Source organism: Nematocida parisii (genome assembly GCF_000250985.1).
Source record: "Nematocida parisii ERTm1 unplaced genomic scaffold supercont1.3, whole genome shotgun sequence".
Classification (NCBI taxonomy): Eukaryota; Fungi; Microsporidia; genus Nematocida; species Nematocida parisii.
The window spans coordinates 166218-192044 of NW_013524648.1; the positions used below are offsets into that span (position 1 = coordinate 166218).

Genomic DNA, 25827 nt, shown 5'->3' on the forward strand with positions numbered 1-25827 from the left:
GTTATATAATCTGCCTAGTCCATAATTAAGCATATAAGAACAAAGAGAATCTGACAGGACCCAAAAATAAATAAAAGGATAAACCGAAAATTCAACTGTATAAGTATAACAAACTAAAAATAAGAATAAAACTGAAATTTACAGAAAAATTATTAGTTGAATAAAAGCAAATATTTATAAATAGCCATGAATTAGTCATAAATCCATTATGTATAGCGCACATTCCACTGAGCATATTATTCTATGCAAATAACCAATTAATACTTTTTCTGGTTTACCCCTTTTATTTCGGGTTATATAGTGTAAAGTAAGATATAACTCAAAATAAGCAAGAACAAGCTGAAATTTAAATACTGTGCAATGAACAATGTACAATTTAGATTATTCGGGGTATGTTCTATTGAATATCTATTAATTATACTGGATTGTTATATTAGACGTACTATTACATCTGTTATTCTGTTTAACCAATTATTAACTGTATTTTATAGAATAACCCAAATATTTGAAATATTTTACTGAAACACCCGGAAACACCCAGAAAATATTATGACAGAAGGAATATTAGAAGAATAATAAAATAGAAAAAAACAGAAAATTCCGGAAATAAAAAAGTATAAAAAAGTTTTATTTTTTTATACACCATGGCAAATAAAGAATACGCAATAGGAATTGATTTAGGAACAACTAACTCATGTATGTCTATAATGCAGAATGGAAAGGCTGAAATAATTATTAACAGGGCTGGAGGTAGAACAACCCCATCCATAGTTGCTTTCACAGACAACGAGGTACTTATTGGAGAGTCAGCAGCTAACAATGCAAGAAACGACCCAGCAAACACAGTTTATGATGCAAAGAGACTTATTGGTCTCAAATTTAATGACCCAAATGTACAGAAGGACATTACCCACTGGCCATTCACGGTTACTACTAAGGGAAATGAGAACAAACCAATTATCAAGGTAACTCACAAGGGAAAGACCAGCGAGTACTACCCAGAGCAGGTAAGTTCTTTAGTTCTTTCATACTTAAAGAACTGTGCAGAGGAGTATCTTGGTGGAAAAGTAGGCAAGGCTGTTATAACAGTCCCAGCATACTTCAAGAATGACCAAAGAGAGCTGACCAAGGAGGCAGGTAAGATGGCAGGATTAGAAGTGCTCAGAATCATTAATGAGCCAACTGCAGCTGCCGTTGCGTACGGTATGGACCAGGCCACAGATGACAAAGAGAAGACAATCCTTGTCTTTGACTTTGGAGGTGGTACATTCGATGTGTCCATTCTGACTGTAGAGAAGGGATTATTTGAGGTTAAGGCCACTGGAGGAGACACCCACTTGGGAGGATCCGACTTAGACCACACTCTTGCCAAGCAGATCGCAGATACATTTGCCAAGGACAACAATATTGAGTCATCAAACATTTCAGCAAGAGCACTGGCTAGATTAAGAGCACAGATTGAGAACGCAAAGAGAACTCTTTCTTCTTCTTTATCTGTCCAGGTCATTGTTGATTCATTCCACAAGGGAATAGATCTATGCCACACCCTCACAAGAGCCAAGTTTGAAGTTCTGTGCAAGGTCTTCTTTGACAAGCTTATGCCATGTGTTGAAAAGACCATCTCTGACGCAAAGCTTTCAAAGAGAGAGATTGATGAGGTTATCCTGGTTGGAGGATCCACAAGAATTCCAAAGGTCCAGAAGATGCTTTCTGACTTCTTTGATGGAAAGGCCCTCAACAAGAGTGTCCACCCAGATGAGGCAGTAGCACAGGGAGCAGCTATCCAGGCAGCAGTTCTTAACGGAGAGACTCTTGAAGGAAACAACGAGCTTCTTCTTCTTGATGTCATTCCTCTGTCCATTGGTATTGAGACTGCAGGAGGAGTCTTCACTCCAATTGTGCCAAAGAACACTACTATCCCAACCACAAAGACCCAGACATTCAGTACATACTCTGACAACCAGACCGCTGTATCTATTGTGATCTTTGAAGGAGAGAGAGCCATGGTAGCAGACAACCACAAGCTTGGGGAGTTCCATCTCAGTGGAATCCCACCCGCACCAAGAGGAGAGCCAAAGATTGTTGTCAAGTGTAACATTGACTCCAACGGTATCCTTTCCGTCTCTGCCAGTGAATCTTCATCAGGAAGTGAGCAGGCAATCACCATTGACAAGGAAAAAACCATCAGCGAACAGGATGAAATCAAGAGAATGCAGGAAGAGGCAGTTCAGTTCCAGGAGCAGGATGAGAAGAACAGAGCTATTATCACAGCATACACCGAAGTAGACACATACCTCTACACAGTTAGAGAGATGTTCAAGAAGCTCGATGCATCAGTCCAGGCCGAGGCACTTGCAAAGGTTGCAGATGGAGAAACATGGATCAAGGCTGTCCCATCTGCACTTAACAGAACTGTTGAGGAGTACACCGAGAAGAAGAAGGCTCTTGAGGCAGAGTTTGCCCCATACCTTTCTAAACTCTCTGGAGGAAATGCAGGAGCAAGCGCAAGCGGACCAACTGTTGAAGAAGTTAACTAAGTTATCTATTATTTAGATTAATAAATCCATCTAAAGTTATTTCACATATTTACTATAATTTGTATTTCTACACTTATTTATAAATAAAAGAGAACTCACACACTATCACTCTGGAAATATCCTTAAAATTTAGTACAGGGCGAGTATTACTATTGCCACATGAAATTCTCAGTGCTTTTCTGATTCTGTGTTTAAGTACTATATAATGTTAATTAAAGCTAAAAGTTTATTCTTATTAATTTAGAAATGAGTAAGATCACGTATAAACACTCCTCATTCCCAAAACATGCTACATACATCACAGTCATGGCATGTAAATTCTCAGTGATGTACACGTTCTTAATGCGACTTAGTCCTCTGTTTAGGTACGGTGTGCTAATTAATGAGTTTGATCCCTGGTTTAATTTCAGGTGCTCAGAATACATCAGGAACAATGGAATATTAAAGTACTTTCAGTGGATAAACAGTAAAACATGGATTCCTGAGGGAAGAAACATATACAGAACGGCATACCCAGCTATGTTTATTCTATCTAACTGCATTCACTCACTGCTTGGTATTTTTGTTAGAGTCTCTCATTATACTGTATGCTCTATTACACCGCCCATTCTGTTCCTAGGGTGTCTGATTCTCATGTATAAAGTATCAAATGAATTTTTCTCAAAACCAGAGAAAACACTTCGTGTATGGATTGCAATGGCGGTATTCAGTATGGCAGGAGGTGTTTTTGAAAAAACAATAGCAGGCGCATATGACTATGAAGGACTGTCTCTGTTTATGGTTCTTCTAATACTGTACATTTACATACGCTGTATAAAGAATGAAAATGCATCTGTAAATAGTAAAGTGATACTTGGCCTGATTATTGGAGTAGTACAGGGTATATTTAACCTGTCCTGGGGAGGAAGTCTCTTCACTGAGATCTTACTTTATGTGCATACTTTTTTCTCCCATAGTAACTGGAGAGTTCTTCTGTGTACTACTGTAGTAACCGCAAGTATAGACTGTATTACACCTTTTCTCTGGGTAGTAAAGCCAGTGAACATAGGGAAAGTACTTACATTCCTTCTTTTAGAAATAGGACACCAGTTAATGCAGCAGACCCATTCTACAAGAATAAAATGCCTTGGAGTATTTGGGGCACTAATTGGGCTGTGTATAGGAATAATTGGTGTGTACTTAAGTAAAGGAGACAAACTTGCTCTTTTATTAAATGCAGTAAAAAAGAAGGATAAAGTATATAATGTCCTATATAAAAAAAGAGCACATCCCCTTGTATCCTCAATAGTAGAACATCAGCCAGCAACAAAAGACCAGGCAGTTGCACTATGTGGGCCATATATGATAGTGTCTCCTATGCTGATGATATGGGGCACTGAAAGACTAAAGTATGAAAAAAAGAAAAGTCTTCTTCTTCTTGTTCAGGCTGGGTTTATGCTGTCTTCATTAATGTTCTTATTTATGGAGAGGTTTGCATTCCTGACCATTCCATTCTTAGCCATATACGTGGGAGACGCATTCTGTGAAATGATGTTTGCACATTCATTCTACAAGCCATTCCAGAACCCAAAGCCATACCTCGTGCATAAACCATTAAAAATTGCAATGGGCATACTCATGCTTGGTCATACTTTCTCATGTTATAATACAATACACAGCAAGCAGAAACAAGTTATGGTTGTGATGGATGGAGTAGTTGATGGAAAACCAACAGTTGTAGATGATTTCCGAGAGAGTGCAATCTACATGAAGTATAACCTACCGAAAGACTCTGTTATTTTAAGCTGGTGGGACTATGGATACCAAATAACCGGCATGACCAATCTATCCACAGTAATTGATAATAACACAAATAATTACCAAAAAATATCTGAAGTAGCTAGTCTTCTTGTATCCCCAGAAGAAGAAGTCGGCAGAAGCCATCCATTCCTTAAAAGAATAGTGCCAGATATGTCAACTAACCTGTACATATACACAGTCTGTGGGTATATCTCAAAGTATAACTTGTCAGATTTGAATAAGATTTGGTGGATATCTAAAATAGCAAATGAAGCCAATAACCAAATCAATGCAGATGACTACTACTTCAAAGTAGGAAGTACAATTTATCACTCACTCCCAGATATACCAGATATTAACATAAAATCGGAACAAGCAGGAAATACTCCTCTTTACATCTCACCCACTTTAAAAAACTCTCTTTTGTTTAAATTATGCTTTTATAAATACTCAGATACAATTACACTTCATAACCTTGAATTAGTCCATGAGTCATCTAATAGTATAGTTAGACTGTATAAAATAATTAAATAATTTTTGGTTATTTAAATAGTATAATAATAGCATATGTACATTCACCAGGCGACAACTATGAAGTATCTGCCTATTACATCACTAGATTGTTACTATGGCAATGACAATGAATTATATTCTTGGGGTTTGAATTATTTTAATATGCTCGACCCGAATATGAACATAAAATTAATTTATCCCTAAATATCGAATATGATAATAAGCAATAAATAGAAATATTTTATATTTTTATATTTTTAATTGTTCTTAAACTATAAAAGTATAAATTTATGATTGAATATATTTATTAGAGCTTATTACTTGTATAATTAATAAAAACAATAAAACCAGAAATAACCCGAATAAATTAAATTATTCAACAGAAATAAATTAATGACAACCTGGCATAACCCGAAAAGTTATAATTGTTATACTCAGTTACAGTACTATATAGTATTATATTATAATACATAAAATATTTAAGTATATTTATATGCAGAACTGTATGATATAGCCCGAGAATAATCTGAAACTCTGACAAATCATCTTTATTATATGAGAATAGAATATGTCGATAAGTATCACAGAAGTAATTAACTATTTATTTTTAAAATTTCTGTAAAAATAATGAGAAAAGTCCTTTTAGTAGCACTACTTATATCTGTTATAAAATGTATGACAATAAGAGAGCAAGTCATGTCGTATGCAGAAGGAATTAAAAGGAAAACAAAAGGCCTCTATGAAAAAGTTGGGGGTATAAGTGGAATAAAAGACACAGTTACAAAACATATTCAGCCCATAGGAAGCAAAATAAAGAACCATTCAAAGCACATAGCAGAGAAAGTGAACGACTTTGGAAGAAACAAAGCAATTCCTCATGCAAAGAAAGTGTATGCAAACATAAAACAAAAAATAGCAAAGGGAAAGCCAGCAGAAGAGCATTCAGCAGAAGAAGTAAAGGGGAAAGAAGAATCTATAATAGAAGAAATTCCTGCTGAGAAGACTCCAGAGGAAGAAGGGCATGAAAATGAAAAACCAAACATGGAAGATCTTGAGAGGTTCTTGAAAGAATTTATGAATACCATGAAGTTCGGAAATGCTGAGCATGAGAACTTTACAGACGATTACAATGCAGACTTTGATCTAGATAAAGAGTCAGACCCTGAGGCTGCAAAGGATTTAATAAGTGATGTGAGTATTCCAAGCCAGGCAGAAGATTTAAAGAAAGACCTCTAGGCTAATAAATTTTTATTGGAGAAATACTTTTTCTTTTTACTACCCTATGGTATATAACTTCTGTGACGAGTATGGGAGGCCATATGTTTTAATACGCGAACAGGAAACACGGCAGAAAACTGAAGAAAAGAATGTCCTAGCAGAAAACATAGACAATTTCTGTGGTATTGTGGATACGCTCAGTACATCTGTAGGACCATTTGGAGCAGACAAAGCAATTATAAGCGCAGATGGTGAAGTAACCATAACGAACGATGGGGCTACAATTCTGAAAGAAATGGATATTGAGGGCACTCCAATGGGAAAATTAATAACACAGCTTAGTACAGCACAGGATGATGAGATAGGAGACGGAACAACTAGTGTGGTGATAATTGCGGCTTCTCTGCTGAAGGAGGCAAAAAAACTGGCTGCTAAAGGCATGCACCCACTGAAAATAATCAGAGGGTATGAAGAGGCTCTGAGTATAGCTCTGGATGTTATAGAGAAGAATTCAGTAGAGCCTAAGGAGAGTGACCTGCATGAAATAATGGAAAAGGTAGCACAGAGTACACTAAGCAGTAAAGTAGTTAGCAGAGATATTGAGAACTACATTCGTATAGCAATTGAGGCAGTTGAAGCAGTACAAGATGCACGGGGTGAGACTAACTTAGAGTTAATTAAGATAGAGGGAGAGACCCGTATGGGAGAGAGTGAACTAATTAAAGGAGTATACATTTCAAAGGAGTTTAGCCACTTCCAAATGGCAAAAGAAGTACCAAATGCGAAAATAGCTATACTCGCGTGCCCATTTGAACCACCTAAGGTAAAAATCAAGCACGATCTTAATATTACATCTGTGGAAGAGTTCCAGGAACTGTCTGAGTACGAGAAAAAGATATTCTCAGATATGATAGAAAGAATAAAGCAGTCCGGTGCTACAGTTGTCCTGTGCCAGTGGGGATTTGATGATGAAGCAAACTCTCTCCTCATGCAAGAAGGTATCTCTGCAGTGCGCTGGGTAGGAGCACAAGAGCTTGAAATGGCGGCTATACATACAGGAGCACACATAGTCTCCAGATTTGAAGACTTATCTGAAGACTCTCTGGGAAGTGGCAGTGTTATTGAAGAAAACAACAGTATACGAATCAAGAACCCAGAAAAAACCAGTGCAGTAACTATTCTTGTAAGAGGGGGAACATCAGCTATCATTGAAGAAACAAAGAGGAGTATACAGGATGTCCTCTGCGCAGTAAGAAATGTAATAAGAGACCCAAAGGTAGTCAAAGGAGCCGGTGCAATTGATATGCTCTGTGCAAAGACGGTCTCTGAGAAAATGCCAGGTTCTATAGGGAGTGCTTATTCAAAGGCACTCCAAGAACTTCCCATGGCACTTGCACGTAATATGGGAGAAGACCCCATCACAAAAGTATCTGAAGGAATTGCTGATAATGTCTGGGAAGGAGCATACTCAAAGAAACACCAATTAATTCTATCAACACAAACAGCCAAGTCAATTATACGAATTGATGACGTCTTTGGAGTATAATAATCCAAATACCAGTAATTCAGAAATATTTTACGATTCTAATTCTTTACATCTTTAAATAAACCTTTCTTTAATTCTTTATGTATACTCCTATTACTCATGTATTTTTATGATATCGGATTATGCCTCTCTAATATAATTGTTTATGTTCTTTAGGTCCTTTGATTGTTCCAGTGTATTATAAGTGCTTTATATTGGGTTTTACTCAGTGACTGGTAATAATAAATAAACATTGAATATATTTGTACTTCTCTTTTATTGTTATTATAATATGTATAATATTCCTAGTTTAATTTACTATATATTATTACTATATATAGGACATTTTTTTTTCTATACTATGTGTATGACAAAGGGAAGCGATAGTGCTCCAACAGGGGAGAAGATGGATTTAAGGCTGCCTACCAGTATAAAGCCAGAGACATATGATTTGCAGATAGTGGTAAAAGAGAACACAAGTGAATTTAAAGGGGTGGTTGTTATTATGGCAGATGTACATGAAGATACTGATAAAATATCTTTCCATAAGAAAGGACTAAGTATTGATACTATTCGTGTTGTAAGCTTAGGATCTGGTGGTGAGAAAGATATTGGTTTGACAAATTCTGTGAAGGGGCTATCTGATGAAACACCAAATTCAATTGTTACTATAAGCGTACAGGAGAGGTTGAAGGCACAGAGTAAAATACGAATAGAAATGGAGTATACTGGTAAAATATCTGAGGATATGGCAGGGTTTTATAAGAGTGAGGATAAAGAAGGGGGAGTGACTAGATATATTTACTCTACACAATTTGAAGCTACATCTGCACGGCTGGCATTCCCTTGCTGGGATGAGCCGGAATTTAAGGCTGTATTTAACATCTCTATTACAGCACCATCCAAGTTTACTGTTCTGTCAAATGCTGCACTGGCTGATGCAGAGAAGAATGTGATGGTTTCAGCAGAGGGTGAGGAGAAAGGTGCGGTTTACACCAGGCACACTTTCAAGCCAACTCCTATTATGTCCACATACTTAGTGGCGTGGGTGATTGGAGAGTTAGACTATGTTGAGAAGGAGAGAATCAAGGTGTACACTCCGCTGAACCAAAAGGAGACGGGAGTGTTCTCCTTGGAGGTGGCTGTGCGGTGCTTGAAATTCTTTGAAGAGTTCTTTGGGATTGAGTACCAGATGGAGAAGCTGGATATGGTGGCTATTCCTAATTTCTCAGCAGGTGCCATGGAGAACTGGGGACTTGTTACTTACAGGTCCTCATCTCTTCTCTACCGAGAGGACAGTACAAGTGAAATAAACAAAGTGTACATTGCAGAGACTGTGTGCCACGAGCTGGCTCACCAGTGGTTTGGAAACCTTGTGACAATGAAGTGGTGGAATGACCTATGGTTGAATGAAGGATTTGCCACGTGGGCAGGAACTCTTGCAACAGAGTACATGGCAGGGGACATGAAGCTTGTGTATAATCCTTGGGAACTGTTTCTAGAAAGCGACATTACTAGAGGAATGATTATGGATGGAAAGCTTTCTACCCATCCTATAAATGTGAAGGTAGAGTCGGTTGGAGAAATATCCTCCATATTTGATGCTATTTCATACTCAAAGGGTGCATCTATGATACACATGTTGTCAAAGTATCTGAAAGAAGAGAATTTCATGAAGGGCTTACGTAACTACATACAGAAGCACAAGTACAAGAACACAGAGACTAACGATTTGTGGAAGGAGCTTGATAGTGGAGATAAAGAAATTGAGAATTCCATGAAGAACTGGATAGATACCCCCGGATTCCCTAAAGTACAGGTTTCCCTGAAAGACGGAAACTTTGCTCTGAAACAGTCAAGATACCTGCCTGCAAAGGACCTTTCTGCAGTCAGTGGAGAGCGGTCAGAGCAGTGGATGATCTTCTTAACCAAGAAAATATTTACAGGTGGATCAGAGGCTGAGGAGAAGTCTATACTATTTTCAGAGAAGAAGAAAGAGCTTCCAGAAGTTGATGGTCAGGTTATGTTTAATGCAGATGCAACTGGCTTTTATTTAATAGAGTACTCTGATGAAATGCTTGAGAAGCACATCCTTCCACTACTTGAGTCAGATAAGCTTTCACAGTTTGACAGATTCGGAATATTCAGAGATGTAATTAGGCTGTCAAAAGACGGCCACAAGAGTGCACTCTACTCTCTGAACTTTGTGCAATACATGGCAAAGACTGAAAGGTCCTTTGTTGTGGCACTTGTAGCAGAATACTTAGAAATGATAAGAAACAGATTTAAGGAAGACAAGGAAATTGAACTGGCTGTTTCAACAGAAATTTCAAACCTTCTACAGCAATACATCGATGGCCGTCTAAACTTTGAAACCACACCAGAGGATGCAGAAGAAAAGAAGCTAGCAATTATTGCAGTGAGCTGCCTCTCACAGATACAGGACTCTCCTATACAGAAAGAGGTTTTAAGGCTTGCAGAAACAAACGAGCTTTCAAAAGTACACAAGGACTATAAGATGAGCATGTACATTTCTTACGCTAAGTTTGGAGGGGAGAAGGCATACAAATACCTTGAAAGTATAATACAGAGTAGTACGGCAGATGAGAATGAGAAGCTAAGGGCAGTCCGTGCCATTTCCTTCAGTGAAGAGAATGTGGCAGATGCATTTAAGCTGTTTTCTGAGAGAAACCACTACATTAAAAGCCAGGATAAGTTCAGAATGGCAGATGGTCTTGCCAGGAATAAGAAGCAGAGAAAGACCCTGGATATGTTCTTATCTAGCTTTAATGATATAAAAGAGCAGTTCTTAACCACTAAAGACAATGTTGCTCGCTTTATTGAAGTGTTTATTTCTGTTCAGTACACCAGAGAAAATATCGAAGTGTGCAGAGAGTTCTTCAGTAGAAAAGAGAATAATGACGATGCCTGGGTCTCTGCTATAAAGAAAGGATTTGATGCAGCAGAGAACTCAAACAGATTCTATGAAGAGAACAGAGGCACGCTGAAAGCGTGGGCAGCTGATGAAAAACAGGAATAAATAGTTATCCGATTTGAATCAATATCCAGAAGATTACAAAAGGCAATAAAACATTTTTTAATTTTCTAATAGCAGTTTTATAAAAAATACACATTTTTAAAGTTTCACAATATATCCTCCTTAAATTATGAAATATTTCAAATATCTCCGATAAATCAATTAAGTATAATTAAATCTTTAATTAGAACACACCAAAAATGAAAATATGCCCGTTATAATTGGATGTTTTTACGAAATTGTCTCTATATTTATAATTAAATGCACTTTAATTGATTTAATAGTGTGTTCTGTACATAAATAATAAATGTTATTAAATGTATTTTATTGATCCATTAAGTGAAATTCTCCTTAGTCTATCTTATTTTAGTCAAATAAACAAAAATTGCAAAGAGAATGAAACTGTTGAGCGTATTAATAATATTAATAATATTAATAAACATTGCACTAGGATATACAGTGATGGTAATCTCATACGAGGCAATATTTAAAAAGACAATGTTTTCTGCGGTGGTTAAATATTTCAGTCCTACTAGTAAAAAGCCCGTACATCGTAAGCCATATGTAAATATGACTCGAAGAAAATCGGGGTTAGACAGCTCATATTAATTAACCCCATTAGGCTCTAATAAATGCACTAATTAATAATATTTTAAGTCCATTTCTATATTATAGACCCTTTACGCCCGGCCTGTTTGTTAGGAAAATATTTCTGATTTGTTCTTCTATACAGAATATTATTGAGCCTTTTTTAAATTATTTCAAAATTTTGAAAACATTCACTTTATTATGCTATTTGCACATATTTCAGTATATTAAAGTATTATATGTATTATTAGAGTAATTATAGTATATTTCTGGCTATGACTGTACTTACAGATAAATTATAAGTTGTTTCATATTTCGGTTAGTGAATGTAGAAGTACTAAATTAATCTTAGAAGTATTTATTAAATTGCTATTTATTCTAATTATATGCCTGTATAAGACTGTTCTGGCATAATCTTATTTGAGTCCTATTTCCTATAAAATTGTATTTTTCTTCTGATTTGTATATACATACTTATACTATAGAATAAATAACTACTGATTTTACTTGGTATTATTTTTTGTATATAACAAGATATAAGCAGTATGATAGTGTACTAATATACTCAGAAATAATCAAAAATAATACTAGTACTCTTTTCTAGTATAACTTCTTCTTGATCTCTTTCTAATAAAAGTATTTCATTGAGTTGATTTCTTAGAAAAAGTCATTAAGATACTTTAATGTTTATTGAAAATGTAACTCTCTTTATAGTTGAGTTCCTTACTTTGTTTTGTATTGAACGTATACTCTGTCAACCACCCAAACAATGTTATATTTGCGTATTTGTTGTCGCGTTAACCACTTATCAATGTAACTCATGTATGCCGTAGGTCTATGCTAGTCTTAGCATACAACAGTAGCACTTGTATCTTCACATAACAAATTACATGCTTGTACTATAATTGGTATATTATACTCAATATTATCTAGAGTTGAACATATAGAAACACATTCATACATTTCTACATTTTCTTTGTGCTTCAATGCATGATTAACGCTGTCTTTGACGATTCCATCACAGAAATAACTGGATGGTGTTTCACCATTCCATGGATTAAAGAACAGCTTTGTCATATAATGATTATTGTTTATATTCAATGCTATTGAGTTAACCGCATAATATGAATTTTTGTTTAATTCAAATGTTCTAATTACACTCGTTTGGGTTGTTATGTCACTTGCGCCTCGAATAGTGTAGTATCTATACAGTTCTGGCTTCTTTGCATAAAATGCTATGCTGGGACTGGTGATACTATCATCTTCTAATTTAATAGAATTTGCAGTAACTGCAAATTCAATATTAGTGTGGTCTGGACAGAAAAGATTATCGCAGTCATTAATCAATAGAGTGCTGTATATTAAAATGTTTTTTGTGCTTTTATAGCTATAAGTATATGGTGTGTGGTTTTTTAATTTCATAGGATCAACTATGAATCCAGTATAGTCTGTATTTTTACTGTTTTCTACAAGTATTTTTTTAAGAAGTAGTACTTGTAGCTTACTTAAAAATAATGGAAGATGAAGACTATTTGAATTTTCTTTTTCTGATGTATTCTTGAATTGTACAAATAAAAATGATGGAGTAATCTTATTTGGCCCGAAAGTTTCTGGAATGTAATAGAAAACAGGAATGCATGAATCGTCCAGTACATCTTTAATGATTTTGGTTTTACTTGGAGCATCGTATGACCATGTATGATTTGTTTTGTTGTATAAGAACAAATGGATCATATCCTCAGGTTTATTATAGTACATGTGTATATAGTGTTTAAGTGCAGATAGTTTATGGAATTGGTTAAACCCAGGATACCACACGGGCTTTCTTATCTGTTCTTGATTGTCCACATAATATGCAGAGAAGAAATAATTTTCTATAATAGATGACTTAGAATATAGACTTATGCCATTTAACACTGGATTAAGTTCTTTGGCTTCATTTACTATGTAAATTTCTGGATTTTTGATAACACATAAATCCTCACATACTAAATCTAAACTATCTTCTGAATTAATGACATATTTAATCAAGTACTTAGAATATTCCTCTTCTTTGATAACTCTTTTACCTCTTATTTCTACTTTTTTATTATTGTAGGCAGGACACATTGTATAAAATAAACACATTATATTGTATAAACACGCATACACAGATTCTGTATTAAAGTAATTATTTGTACCGTCTATAGAGTAATTGAACTTCGTATTTAGAATGCTATATATTTCGTTCCTTTTAGTTTTCAATAACTCGGATTTTTCATTTTGTTTTTCATTTTGTTTTTCATTTTGTTCTTCATTTTGTTCTTCACTTTGTTCTTCACTTTGTTCTTCATTTTGTTCTTCATTTTGTTCTTCATTTTCATTCGGGTTATCATTACATTTTGGATCTTTAATCGCTTCATGTAATAACTCGAATAGATTTGTAACCACATTAAAAACATCATTGTATGTGAAAATTTTATCTATGCTATTATTCAATGAATTAGAATCATTTAAATAAAAAGTACATATTGCTTTCTTTAAATGTTCTATTAGATCATGATCTATCGCAGTAATTAAATCGCTGCGAATTTCTGGAATATTTAATAACATTTGAATAGCTACAGTTAAAAAACAAGAATTATTGCCACTACTTAATGGAATAAATATTTTATAATGGTCTGAATCTACTTTGCTATACTTGTTCTTACTTTCTATGATATCTCCCACTGTGAATTCACTATCTAAATGTATCTTATTTAGATCTTCCTCTTTCGTATACATCTTTGGTCCAAATTTATTAATAAACTGCTGTAACTCCTGAAATAAGTAAATATCAATAGAACTATTTTCGAATAATTCATCAAATGAGTTCTTAAAATCATTAGGAGATTTCATGTTGTATAAAAGCAATATAGCATTTACTATTTTGGTTCTTTCCTGAATATTAGATCCAATGTTCTTTATAAGTCCCCAGAAATCGTTCTTATCACTTAAACAGTCTAATGCAGTATCTAAATAATAGCATATTGCATCGGCAGATAAATCTTCTGTGTTTATGTAAATCTTAGGGTCAAATGAATAATTCACTTTCTGTATATCCAGAATAGCATTAGAAGTACCAACAGATAATTTTGGCTTTGGATCTGTTGGGTCACTTATTGGCAGTATTCTTTGGTATTTATATGCACTATACATATATGATGTATATCTACTATTAACTTCTGTTTTTGTATTAATTGCAGAATTTTGTAGAGTATTATCACTGTATGAATCGCTCGAAATACTAGAATCACTGCATAAATCGCTCGAAATACTAGAATCACTGTATGGATAATCTGTTCTTTCTATTTGTATGTTACTATCTGTTTCTAAATTGTTATCAATTGTGGGTTCTTTTTGTTCTGAGTTATTTGTGTTGATTGTGTTAGAATTACTGGATGCTCTAGGAGTTTCTTTTTTCTTAATATTTTCTGTACTTGGTGTACTAAATAAAAATGCAATTGTTGCTATTAAACATCCTACAGCTATAGCGCCTCCTATTAATAAGAGGATTGTTCTTGTACTTCTTCCCGTGCTTATTACCATATCTATTTATTGTAGTATACTATATTTATAGACCTATATTAATATATCACAGTTTTTTTATTGTTTGTGTATTATTTAATGATCTGTTTACATTACAGTGCTAGACTTATTATTCATATACTATGTGTAAATAATTTTAATTAGCTTATTAAAAGTAAATTATGTGAATATATTACACAATAATAATAATAATAAGTGTTTATAAACAAAGGATGTATATAGATTAATTAATTAAATAATAATAATTAAACAAAAATATACATAACACAGAAATTAAGTAATTTAAAACAGATCATGCAGTGGATAACTAACTAATACTAAGTAATTGTTGTATACAACATATGAATATGTAATAAATACAGGATAATCTCATAATTAAACTATTATGTAAAAATAGTACTGTAAGAGTTAAGCACTGGTTTGTGTAAGTATTTGAAAGAAGTATAAAAATTTTAGTTACTAATGAAACTGTCTCCTTTGCTTGAACAGTTGCTTAGAAAGCATAAGTTAGCGGGTAATCCAGTAAAAGCAGTTACTCCAGAAGAAGAAACAAAAGAGAAGATTTATCAGAAATTAAAGGAAAACATATTCTTTAGAGATATAGAAGAGTGCGAGCTAAATGGGATTTCATTGTGTTATGATGAATTAGTAGAGTATGCTATAGAAGATACTTCAAATAAAAAGAGTACAGCTGAGGAAGAGGTTGAATATATGAAGGAGTCACTTCAGGCGGTGTTTAGAGAGGTATTAGATTCATTCTACTTAGCAGAAAAGCATGGGAAGTACTATTTACACATAAAGTACACTGAAGAGCCAAGCTTCTTAATACTTGGACCGCATGCTACTGCAAAGAAGAGTTCTAATACATCCGAGGAGATAAGTAAGTTTAAGGATTTATGGAATGATAAAGTGGAGTATAGAAAATTTGATAATGGAGATATTCGAGTGTGTGCTTCATTAAATGCACCAACACAGGATGCTGTTAGATATGAAATGCTCAGTAAAATATTTGACATAAAAACAGTCCCAGAACAGTCTAATAAAAATAAAGCATCTAAAAGGAAAGGAAAAATTCTTACACCAACAATTGCACTAGAAACAGTCACACATAAATATAATGGAATAAATAAAAAGAAGAGCCATGAGTCCATTAACAAGTCACTAGAAGCAATGAGAAGCTCTTTCCCTGTGAGTATTTTAGAGTCTATACACACGGGTAGCTATAGCCGGCAGACACAGGCTATTCCTGATCAGAGAACACAGATATATTTAAAAGTAGGACGAGGACATTTATGGCCAGAAGACAATGGAGAACTCTCGGATGCATCTATCACAGCACTTAACGGGATTCTTGGAAAGTTCTTAGAGAAGCACAGTAAAATAGAGGGGATAACAGAGGAAAACACGCTCTACACAAGCCTATTTGGTGAGAATTTCGAATTTATCTTTGATGTGCAGAAAGAAATGCGGTGGCATAAAGAGAAGTACTATCTAATGAATTTTAGAATTGAGTATGAAAGGTTCTTCCAAGAAATCTCAATTAAGCAAAAGGTCTTTCCAAAGCTGTGCGCACTCGTAAAAACTCTTTTATACTCCCACGGAATATATCCACATTACATCGGCGATGAAGCTGTAGAAATTCTCTGTTATAGAACAGGGTATAAAGCAAATACACTTGCTGGCGGCCTTCGATCGGTTATATCTACACAGTATTCACATGGATATACATTAGACATTCGCAGGGGAAAGAATAAAATCCGGTCTAAAAACATAGGAAAGATAGAAATAACACACCAGGATGGTATTTACACAATTGATTTGCCAGAGGAGAAAATATTCTTAAAGATAAATAACATATTCAGAAGGTCGCTTCTGGTTTTAGAGAATATTCCAGGAATTACTTCTAATAATGAAATATCATCAGCTTTCAAGGAAATATTTATCCCGAATATACAGGATATATCCTTCTCACTGAGTAGAGTGCAGATGAAGGGATATGAAGAAATATCGCACTACTCTAGTAAATTAGGAGGAAGTTTGGGAAAGATTATGAATGAGTCGCACTGTAAAAATGTTTTATTAAACATGGGAAGTATTCCATACTTCTGCCGATCTGGAGTAATTCATGTTTCAGTGAATAACAGAGATCAGCTTAGTCTAATTGTGGGTGCATCCGTTCTCTTAACAGGAATGAAGTACATTAACATGCGCGGTCATCAAATTTAAACGTATATCTAATAAATATTTAAGAATTTTAATTCTTTTCTTGTGTTTCTTCTGTGTAATTGTCGTCTAAGTCACTCTCCCTTGGGTGTAGAGTAAACCTTGGTCCACACTCATGAATCTCGTACCATGGAACTTGGTCAGTGGCTGCCATTGCTGCTTCTATGTTTGGGTCTACCTCGGTTTCGTTATCTGGCTTGTTGTTCGCTTCAATCTCTTCTAACTTCTCCTCTTCCTTTTTCTCGGCATTCATCTTTTGCTCCTGTCTTAATCTGCTTGCAATGATCTTTTCTGCCTCCCGGGTTTTCTTCTGTATGTGGTAGAATCTAACGTGAATTGTGTTGTCAAGAATAAAGAAAGATGCAATTTTATCTACGTAATCCATAGAAGATGTAGGAGCGGCTGAAGATGCAGTGGTTGTGTTGAAAATCTGCGAAAGAATATTCTTTGCTTTTTTCAGACCAGAACTCTTCTCAAAGTCTTCTGTGAACAGAGTTGTCATTTGCGTGTTTGCCAAAGGATTTCCTATAAACTTAAGCTCGCTCATAGTATACACTCCAGTCAGCATAAACTTAATCACATCGTATTTAGACCCCTCTGTAGACCCGTTCTTTGAAACAGCCCACATAATTGGGGCAGGGCTTTTCTTTCGTGTCTCAATGACAAGTGCATTCTCTGCATCTCTCATTTCAGCAATGTCTGCCACATCGTATACTGAGAATCTGTCCTTTAGCTTAGAGTCTCTGGCAGTGTTCTCTGGTAGCAGAGATATAAGATCACTAACTAACTGCCTGCATGCGCCCGGAGCTTTTAGTGAAAGAAGAAGAAGAGTTCTTCTTGGAGTGTGCTCATTACACACTACTTTAGTAGAAGATTCTTTTATTGCTTCTTTACTTACTATCTCCTCTGCTATGCCTACTTCTTTTGTGTTCTCTTTTTGCAGTACATTCTCTGCAACTCCATTCTCAACAATAATACTTCCAGTGGTCTCGGTTTGGGTCATTGAAAAATTTTAGTTGAACGGCTTCTCTATATTTATATTTATTAAATGCGAATGCCTTCACATACCAATGCTAATTGAGATACTTGATGGAATAAAGGGATGTCTTATATACATAAAAAATCCAGAATATACATCAGAAAACGCAATAATCAGAAGTATACTACAACATCCTCACAAAATATATAAAGAGGGCGAGTATACGATAATAAGAACAAGTAAAATATTCCCAACTGAAGTGACAGACTCGCTGGAAATGCAGCTAAACAGTGAATTAGAAGACAAAATGAGAAGTGTACTACAAAGAATAGAGTGCAAGTGCAATTGTACAGCCATTCAAAATACAAGTGTACTAAGGCTGCCTGCAGATGGATGGGAAGAGTTAATTGACATGTGGTCTTGCCACGACAGGGAGTTTTCTCATCTTACAGAACAAGAAATGAAGCCAAAAAAGAATGGAGTTTTATATTCCACCCTTCATTTAATTATAGAGAAGGAGAGAGCACCAAATTGCATAGAAATAATAAAAGAAGAGAACACAAAGAGGAACAGTGAAAAATATACTAAAATATTCTATAACCAAATAGTAACCAATATATCAGATGAGTATTTCTTATTTTACTATTTATACGACATTCTACAAACAAGACAGGAGATAGAAATAAGTGTAGATAGCAAAATATACAATATAAGACTAGTTGATATAACATATACATACAATGGTTATATAACAGATAAACCAAAGTTCAACTTGTCATTAAAATTAGCATATAAGAAGATTTCTACCGATGGGCCGCACACAATCTCTCTTTTAAATATAAATAAGTATTATACAGAAGCACTAGCAGATCTGTTGGATAAGAACAGCACTGGAATAGAAATGAATAACAGAATTATTTCATTTATTTCCAAGATATAATTTCAAGTTCAGTCATAGACAGCCAAAAATTCATAAAAATCAGAAACACACAGAGAGAAATAAATACGAAATATTTTAGTTATAATTTCTATGGAAAAGTATACAGAGTTTAATGATCCAGTGACAGGAATTAATCCGTATATTAGACAAACTAAGTACAGAATTAGTCTATTTTCTATTATATTCAGTTCTATTCTTATAAAGATAGTGCTGTACTTACCAGGATTCTTGTACAAGTACTTCTTTTCTGGCAAATTCACAAATATAGCAAATATTTCCAATAAGAAATTATCAGGTGGGAGGGTTTATCTGTGCACTTATACTACTATTTATGACATGCGCACCTTATACTGTATATTTAACAACCCAATGGTGTATTTAGTGAAAGGTAAAAATATAATCAGAGTGAACAAGTATGGAATAGAAAGAAGCACAAATACTGAAGAGATAAAAAAAGCAGTGAGTATAGGAACAACAGTTGTTTTTTTAATGGGGGGTGGAATAACAAATGGAAAGGTATACATAAACACAGCAATAGAACAGGATATTTCTGCTATAAGCCAGTACATATCATTGCAGTATACACCAGACATAACATACAACATAAACCTATTTGGAAGGTGGCTGTATCCGCAGTTTACATCAAAAATAGGGTCATTTATGTACCACTTGATGTTTTATGCAACGATGAAGGAGACGCCAATATGTAAGGTAAGAGTCGCAGAGGCCCTGGCAGATTTATCAGAAATAACACAAATAGAAATATCCAATGGACTAAATTCGAAAACAACTCAGAAGTTTTTTAGTGTCTTTAATGAATAAATGAACAGAAACAATTAATTACTTCTCATTTATGTTTTCCGCCATTGCGTCATACGCATCTCCAAAGAAACTACGAAGGGCACCAACTAGTCCCAAAGCTATCTCTGATAGTTCATGCGATTGCGTATATCCTTTCATATCCTCATACACCTTAGATATACTCTCAGTGTAATCCTGCTTGTATTTCTCTTCTTCTTCTGCAGACTTAGATGACTCTATGCATTGGCGTATGTCTAATATTCTAAGTCTATTATCATCTATTTCTAGAGAAGTATCCTTTAATTCTTTAATTGTGTCCATAACTCTGGTTAGCCCGTCTTTCAGCTGTACTCTAGATGCAGACACCTTCTTTAGCGAGTAGGAAAGTGCCTCAAACTGCCTTGATACATCTCCTTTTGTATTGGATGCTAGCGCCTGTGAAGATCCTGCAAATAGCCCAAACACGTCTGCCTCTTCCTTTGATACTTCTGTTCTTTGCCTGTTCTGCTTCTTTAGAGTCTCCTTCACCATTTCAAAGCCTGATGCCAGGCTGCTGGTTATGTTTTCGTATATGGAAGAAGCAGTGAATGCTTGCAAGAGTGCTTGCAGTTCCATTTCCATCATTTTCACGGACTCTCTTGCCTTCTTGTATTCTACCTCTGCTTCTAAATACGCATCAGTGTGCTTTGTTTTCTTGTATTCCTTTGTAAATTTGTCCTTTAATCTGGTTTTAAGCTTTGTATAATCCATTATTTACTGAAAGAAAAATCCTTTATATATGGTGCTCTGAATGAAATTATAATTAGTCTATTTTATATCTGTATGGCCAATTATTATACAGAAAGAGCGCCCAGTCAAATAACAAACCTAAAACACTCCTTGCACATCAACCAATCAACATCACATGATAACCAAGCCAGGAAAGTTCAAAAAGTAATTCATACAAGTTTTTATACTGTTTTCTTTATCTACATATCTACTAATTAATTATTATACATAAAAGTACTCCAAATTACAGTTGCATGGGCATAGTTCACATAGCCTAATGAATGCCGCTGAAAAAGCATTTCTATTATGTTTCCGGTTATGATGCGGCGGGCTGTAATTTATAGTGTAATAGAAACAGATATTAAATATTATTTATTGATAAAGCTATATATTTTCATTGGGTTTGGGTTTATTCTTCTACTAATAAACTCCTGGCGAGTAGAATGAATAGATTGCAAAAATATGCCAGAATATAATATTATGGTTTAGGCATGCCGCGTTTTATGGTCGATTTTCTCTTCCACTTTATCCAACTCTGAGTCATTCGATCGTTTTATCTCTCCAAGAAGATTCTCCAGCTCTCTGAATTTCTTTGACATTTCTTCTGTCTTACGCTGCATCTCTTTAAAACTTGTTGTGGTTTTATTTGAAGAGACTGACTCTACATCAGAAACAGATGCATTGTCTACAGCCTGTGAGAAGGAGACAGGAATGTCCGTTATACTTTCATTGACTGACTCAGAATGCTCAGAGGTATCGCTCTCATCGGGTATGACCTCTGGATGCAGTGATTTTTCTACAGATGGCTTTTTGACTACTGCATGCTTTTTTGCAGAAGGTGCACGCACCTTTGGTGTAGTAATGGGTTCATACCTTCTTGTTTTTTGTCTTTCTGCTAGTTCGCTGTCGTGCTGCTTTTTCTTTTTATTTATTTCCAAATACTCTAGCCGCTCTTTCTTCTGCATTTCTGATCTTGATAGCTTATCCATCTGCTTAATCAGTGACTCCATCTCTGCAGTGCACGTGTATAAGGCTTTCTCCTTTAAGTCTGCCCGCTGCTTTAGTCTGGCATACTGTATCTGCATCATTTCATGCTCTCTTCGAAGTTGCTGCTTTTCGTAGAATATTTCCTCCTTTTCTCTTTTTGCCTTTTCTACCTCTTCATCCTTGTGCTTTATTATGGACTGCAGTATCTGCTTCTCCTCCTCATGTATATCGGTTTCTTTGTTGCTAACTTTTTTATCCCGAAGAAGCCCCTTTGCTATTTTTTTCTGCGCATCTAGAGATGCCTCCAGCTCTAAAATCCTTTTCCTACCCTCTGCCGCATCATCCTTTTGCCTTTTTATTTCCTTTGTAGCATCTGCTAGAGCTTGGTTCAAATACTTTACTTCCATTTTCAAACTGCGCTGATTGCCACTGTTACTGTCTAATCGCTCTCTAACAGTTTTCTCAGAAACTTTTAAAAGCGTATTTTCTCTCTGCAGGGCTTTCACTTCCTCCGTCACACTCTCTATCATCCTGCACAGCGTGGGAGATATTTTACTTGATTTGACTAATTCAGTAAGAAGCTCAGTCGGCAACTCCTCGCTTTCCTTCGATTTATAAGAATTAAGAAAAACTTCTAGCTCATCGTACTGTATGGCTAGCTGCTTTAATAGAGAAATGGTTGTCTCAACCTGATCTATTGATATACTACTCTTTTTTTTATCTACACTCTCCGATTTCTGATTCATTAGTTTTCTAATGTCTTCTTCTACATCAGTGCTTCTTTCCTCAGAATGGTCTTCTACACTACGATTGCGATTCTTTGCGCCCTGCATTGTATAAATAGAAATAGTAATAAAAAATATTAGAAAAATGAATATTTTGGCAATTGTAGAAGATACACATGGAATTCTCATTAAGCCTGCATGTTTCAGTATAATTTTAGTATTTTTATACTTTGTCATATACAAGTCCAGCTCGTTAAACAAAATGTACAGAGATAATAAAAGGGCTAAAGATCTCCTCTCATATGAAAGAGCAGAGACATACTATTACACAATAAAAACACCTGAAAATATTCTTAATAATTCTGAAATACAAGAAAATGAGTTATTCATGGGATTATTAACCGAAATAAAAGATAAAATAAAAATGAACAGGATAGAAATAATATCATATAATGATTTAAAAACACTAGAGAAACAAGTCAGTAAACACGGCAGGTACATATACGAACACTCACGCAAGGGGGGAATGGCAGATAAATATTATGAATTTCACCAAGAGTTCATGCAAGATTACTTATTCAATGTACATAGTCAAATAGAAAAAGGAAAGTTAAAAGATTTGAAATCCCATAGCTGCATAAAAAAGAACATTTCCATAATATCAGAAAATTTAAATGATGCAAGAATACCAAAAAATGTAAAAGGAAATTATAAAGGCTTTATAGATGATCAATTAACCCTATTAAAGTGTATTTCGTATGACTGTAAGGATGAAATAGATATTTGTAAAAAGAAAAAAATAATTGGAAGGATTGAAGGAAATATTATTTTTATAGAATTATTTAGAACACTTCCAGTAGTTCCTGCTAATGAGTCTTCTGAGTTTAAAAATAGAATTTTTAGAATTCATATGAATAACTACCTAGATACACTTAGCAGCAAATGGCAGATAATATTTGGATCGTCAATCACATGCACAGCAGATTAAATTTATATACTTCATTATAATTGGGTTTATTGGATAAAATGTTTGTACCATTTATTGTAAAATCTATTTATTTATAGTTTAGGTTTATGTGCAGGGAGAGAATTACATTAAAATTTAAATTAGCACTAATTATTAGAAAATATTGAATTTCGGGTTATGGAAATTAAGTAAAATACTCTAAATGTGTCAGTCATTGTATAGAAATATATTTTAATAAGAACGCTATTGAATATAAACAAGACAAGGCATTAATTATATTTTATTAAAATTATAAATTCTCTTGGTAATGTATTAATATATATTGTATTTATGATATAATAGTATAATAAGCAATAAATGTAAATTAAAAAATTCATCACTAACCAGGCTGTATCGGCATAAATGATCAGTAAACTTACAATTTCTGGATAGAGCAAAATCTGTACAAAATAGACACAGAATATAATAAGGCAGAATATTCATCTACTATTCTGATTATTTTCTGATCTTTTCCATGTACTTCAATATGAGATACTTCATTCTTTCAAAGAGATAGCAAGTGTCCTTGGCACAAAATACGGGCTTTTGTCTAATACCGTAGGGTTCTAAAATCTTCTCAATATTTTTATTCCAGTTATTCTTGTTGAATCCTAAGGAAGACCCCAAAAACACGGGCGGATACACTAGCTCCTTATTTATATACTCGTGGATAAGAAGAAGCTTCTCCTGCTCCTCTAAGTTTGCAGACACACTTAGCTCACCAAAATGTCGGTTTAGTACAACATTCCGAGCCAGCATAAGCTTATCGTGGGTCTTAATTAGATCTACAAACCACTCAACCAGCTTCTCATCGTACGGTTCGTAATATATGTTATCTAAATCCTGGCTTTCATTTGAGTCTGAGCTAATTGAGGGCGCATCGGACTCTGTTGGCATAATTAAAGTAAAAATTTTATAGACTGCTAATGAAAGTAACGCATTATTATGGACCAACCGGATTATCCGAACGCAAGCCCGTGCAGGCTAAAACAGTAGAAAAAATGAAGACTCCAAGAGACTTATTCGAAAAGTACACAATAGAAGATATTAAAGACTGGAAAACACTGGATCTGTACTATTTAATGGGGTTTACTCAGGAGGAGGCAAAGGAATACACCGAAGCAAATTTCAAAGATGCGTTTAAAAGACAGGCCAAACTATTCCACCCAGACAGGCTCTTATCCTGTAAAATAGATGATGGCGGTGCATCATTTATTGCACTGACCAAAGCACATGAAGTTCTTAGTAACCCACATAAAAAAAAGCTGTACGACTTCATTGCATTTGATGAAACCATCCCAGAGGACAGGGATTACACAGACGAAGAATTCTTTGCAGTGTTCGATGAGGCGTTTACTAGAAACTCAGTGTTTAGTGTAAAGCCATACACTGTGTCACTTGGAGATCTTTCATCAAAGGATTCTGCCATCGTGGCCTTTTACAAATTCTGGCAGAACTTCGAGTCTATCCGTGCATTTGAATTTTTGTGCAAGGACGAGGACTACCAAAGCAGAGAGATGAGAAGACAGGCTGCAGTTGAAAACAAGCAGCTGCTTAACGAGAAAAAGGCAGAGGACAACCAAAGAATAAGAAAGCTTGTCACTCTCGCAATAAAGCGCGACCCAAGAGTGAACAAAGAAAACAAGGCAAAGCCCAAGCAAGAAATAACAGTCGACTCTGATGGATGGAAGAATACAGAGGTAGAGGCTTTGACAAAAATTGCAACAAAGACTCCTCCCAGAACTAGAAACAGAATTGATGTTATATTCTCTGCTCTGTCCAGATTTGCACCCACTCGAAGCAAAAAGGACGTGCAGGCAAAACTGCTGAAAGTTGATGCATCAATCCAGAAACTATCCAAGAAGAAATAACCTAAAATTAAATATTTGATTCTCTATTTTCTTATTCTATACAATTTTAGCATATTTCTTATTAAATTTCTAGTTATTTACTTAGTGCCCTATTATATATAAAGCATCTATTCGGTGTATAACAATAAAACCATCCTAGAAATATTAAATAAATTCAGTGATTCATAGAATGGCATAATTTTAGCACGAAGGCAGATATAAAGCATATATTTAGACATAGCCACAGTGAAAAGGAAAGTGTGGTTGAATTTGTATTTACCTGCCGTTGAATTTATTAATTAGTAAGAAGGGTGGTTGGCTTGGATATCACAGAATTCTGCTGCTCTGCTCTCTGGTACTCGGCTGTGATTATTTCAAACTTTGGATGGCCGTATGGACAGCCTTTCCCAAGGGGACAGAAGCCTGCTTCGTAATTGAAGCACATTCGCTTTTTATAGTGCTTATTACGGCAACTATTTCCGTGCCGACAGAATCCTCTGTTGTACCAGATGCATTCTTTACTCTTGCTGTTTGGGTCAATGTGCAGGAAGAGGCAGTCTTGGTTGCTGCACTCTCCATACTTTGAGAAAAACCAGCACTCCGGCATTTTGTCCAGTGCATATACGTGAAGAAACTCGCACACGTCGCCTTTCTTGCAGAGCCCTCTCAGCCAGTGCTTGCAGACTATGGCATTGTCCTGTCTTTTGGTTCTGTCTATCTCTACTAGGCCGAGTGTGTTTCTTATCCAGCTATCAAAGTCAAACTTAATCTCCATCCGTACAAT

At 35.0% G+C, this 25827-nt stretch overlaps 17 protein-coding genes across 17 annotated transcripts; 11 read left to right on the forward strand and 6 right to left on the reverse strand.

Annotated features, from left to right (window-relative positions):
- Positions 1-644: 644 nt before the first annotated feature.
- On the forward strand, positions 645-2565 carry NEPG_01248 (heat shock protein 70; the record flags this gene model as incomplete). The annotated part of the gene is made up of 1 exon (XM_013203622.1): positions 645-2565. One exon carries the CDS (start codon positions 645-647, stop codon positions 2535-2537), a length of 1893 nt encoding a protein of 630 aa, XP_013059076.1. The 3' UTR covers positions 2538-2565.
- Positions 2566-2783: 218 nt separating this feature from the next.
- Positions 2784-5054, forward strand: NEPG_01249 (uncharacterized protein; the record flags this gene model as incomplete). The annotated part of the gene is made up of 1 exon (XM_013203623.1): positions 2784-5054. The coding sequence occupies one exon, from the start codon at positions 2784-2786 to the stop codon at positions 4848-4850; it is 2067 nt and encodes a 688-aa protein (XP_013059077.1). The 3' UTR covers positions 4851-5054.
- Positions 5055-5456: 402 nt separating this feature from the next.
- On the forward strand, positions 5457-6086 carry NEPG_01250 (uncharacterized protein; the record flags this gene model as incomplete). Its single annotated transcript, XM_013203624.1, has 1 exon — positions 5457-6086. One exon carries the CDS (start codon positions 5457-5459, stop codon positions 6063-6065), a length of 609 nt encoding a protein of 202 aa, XP_013059078.1. The 3' UTR covers positions 6066-6086.
- A 25-nt stretch (positions 6087-6111) lies between these two features.
- Positions 6112-7651, forward strand: NEPG_01251 (uncharacterized protein; the record flags this gene model as incomplete). The annotated part of the gene is made up of 1 exon (XM_013203625.1): positions 6112-7651. The coding sequence occupies one exon, from the start codon at positions 6112-6114 to the stop codon at positions 7591-7593; it is 1482 nt and encodes a 493-aa protein (XP_013059079.1). The 3' UTR covers positions 7594-7651.
- A 282-nt stretch (positions 7652-7933) lies between these two features.
- On the forward strand, positions 7934-10656 carry NEPG_01252 (aminopeptidase; the record flags this gene model as incomplete). The annotated part of the gene is made up of 1 exon (XM_013203626.1): positions 7934-10656. The coding sequence occupies one exon, from the start codon at positions 7934-7936 to the stop codon at positions 10610-10612; it is 2679 nt and encodes an 892-aa protein (XP_013059080.1). The 3' UTR covers positions 10613-10656.
- Positions 10657-11005: 349 nt separating this feature from the next.
- On the forward strand, positions 11006-11245 carry NEPG_01253 (uncharacterized protein; the record flags this gene model as incomplete). The annotated part of the gene is made up of 1 exon (XM_013203627.1): positions 11006-11245. The coding sequence occupies one exon, from the start codon at positions 11006-11008 to the stop codon at positions 11216-11218; it is 213 nt and encodes a 70-aa protein (XP_013059081.1). The 3' UTR covers positions 11219-11245.
- A 638-nt stretch (positions 11246-11883) lies between these two features.
- Positions 11884-14862, reverse strand: NEPG_01254 (uncharacterized protein). The gene has a single exon (XM_013203628.1). The coding sequence runs from the start codon at positions 14762-14764 to the stop codon at positions 12044-12046; it is 2721 nt and encodes a 906-aa protein (XP_013059082.1). The 5' UTR covers positions 14765-14862; the 3' UTR covers positions 11884-12043.
- Positions 14863-15226: 364 nt separating this feature from the next.
- Positions 15227-16992, forward strand: NEPG_01255 (uncharacterized protein; the record flags this gene model as incomplete). The annotated part of the gene is made up of 1 exon (XM_013203629.1): positions 15227-16992. One exon carries the CDS (start codon positions 15227-15229, stop codon positions 16988-16990), a length of 1764 nt encoding a protein of 587 aa, XP_013059083.1. The 3' UTR covers positions 16991-16992.
- On the reverse strand, positions 16822-17990 carry NEPG_01256 (uncharacterized protein; the record flags this gene model as incomplete). Its single annotated transcript, XM_013203630.1, has 1 exon — positions 16822-17990. The coding sequence occupies one exon, from the start codon at positions 17988-17990 to the stop codon at positions 17019-17021; it is 972 nt and encodes a 323-aa protein (XP_013059084.1). The 3' UTR covers positions 16822-17018.
- Positions 17991-18057: 67 nt separating this feature from the next.
- NEPG_01257 (uncharacterized protein) lies at positions 18058-18969 on the forward strand (the record flags this gene model as incomplete). Its single annotated transcript, XM_013203631.1, has 1 exon — positions 18058-18969. The coding sequence occupies one exon, from the start codon at positions 18058-18060 to the stop codon at positions 18904-18906; it is 849 nt and encodes a 282-aa protein (XP_013059085.1). The 3' UTR covers positions 18907-18969.
- A 27-nt stretch (positions 18970-18996) lies between these two features.
- NEPG_01258 (uncharacterized protein) lies at positions 18997-19740 on the forward strand (the record flags this gene model as incomplete). The annotated part of the gene is made up of 1 exon (XM_013203632.1): positions 18997-19740. The coding sequence occupies one exon, from the start codon at positions 18997-18999 to the stop codon at positions 19726-19728; it is 732 nt and encodes a 243-aa protein (XP_013059086.1). The 3' UTR covers positions 19729-19740.
- Positions 19713-20457, reverse strand: NEPG_01259 (uncharacterized protein; the record flags this gene model as incomplete). Its single annotated transcript, XM_013203633.1, has 1 exon — positions 19713-20457. One exon carries the CDS (start codon positions 20455-20457, stop codon positions 19747-19749), a length of 711 nt encoding a protein of 236 aa, XP_013059087.1. The 3' UTR covers positions 19713-19746.
- Positions 20458-20864: 407 nt separating this feature from the next.
- Positions 20865-22295, reverse strand: NEPG_01260 (uncharacterized protein; the record flags this gene model as incomplete). Its single annotated transcript, XM_013203634.1, has 1 exon — positions 20865-22295. One exon carries the CDS (start codon positions 22293-22295, stop codon positions 20961-20963), a length of 1335 nt encoding a protein of 444 aa, XP_013059088.1. The 3' UTR covers positions 20865-20960.
- Positions 22296-22332: 37 nt separating this feature from the next.
- Positions 22333-23396, forward strand: NEPG_01261 (uncharacterized protein; the record flags this gene model as incomplete). The annotated part of the gene is made up of 1 exon (XM_013203635.1): positions 22333-23396. The coding sequence occupies one exon, from the start codon at positions 22333-22335 to the stop codon at positions 23173-23175; it is 843 nt and encodes a 280-aa protein (XP_013059089.1). The 3' UTR covers positions 23176-23396.
- Positions 23397-23537: 141 nt separating this feature from the next.
- Positions 23538-24090, reverse strand: NEPG_01262 (uncharacterized protein; the record flags this gene model as incomplete). The annotated part of the gene is made up of 1 exon (XM_013203636.1): positions 23538-24090. One exon carries the CDS (start codon positions 24088-24090, stop codon positions 23650-23652), a length of 441 nt encoding a protein of 146 aa, XP_013059090.1. The 3' UTR covers positions 23538-23649.
- Positions 24091-24119: 29 nt separating this feature from the next.
- Positions 24120-25065, forward strand: NEPG_01263 (uncharacterized protein; the record flags this gene model as incomplete). The annotated part of the gene is made up of 1 exon (XM_013203637.1): positions 24120-25065. One exon carries the CDS (start codon positions 24120-24122, stop codon positions 25062-25064), a length of 945 nt encoding a protein of 314 aa, XP_013059091.1. The 3' UTR covers position 25065.
- Positions 25066-25322: 257 nt separating this feature from the next.
- Positions 25323-25818, reverse strand: NEPG_01264 (zinc finger protein; the record flags this gene model as incomplete). The annotated part of the gene is made up of 1 exon (XM_013203638.1): positions 25323-25818. The coding sequence occupies one exon, from the start codon at positions 25816-25818 to the stop codon at positions 25339-25341; it is 480 nt and encodes a 159-aa protein (XP_013059092.1). The 3' UTR covers positions 25323-25338.
- Between the last annotated feature and the right edge of the window lie 9 nt (positions 25819-25827).

What these genes read in the sequence shown, in the direction of transcription:
- NEPG_01254 (XM_013203628.1), bottom strand. Translation starts at nt 14,764, where the DNA reads ATGGTAATAAGCACGGGAAGAAGTACAAGAACAATCCTCTTATTAATA.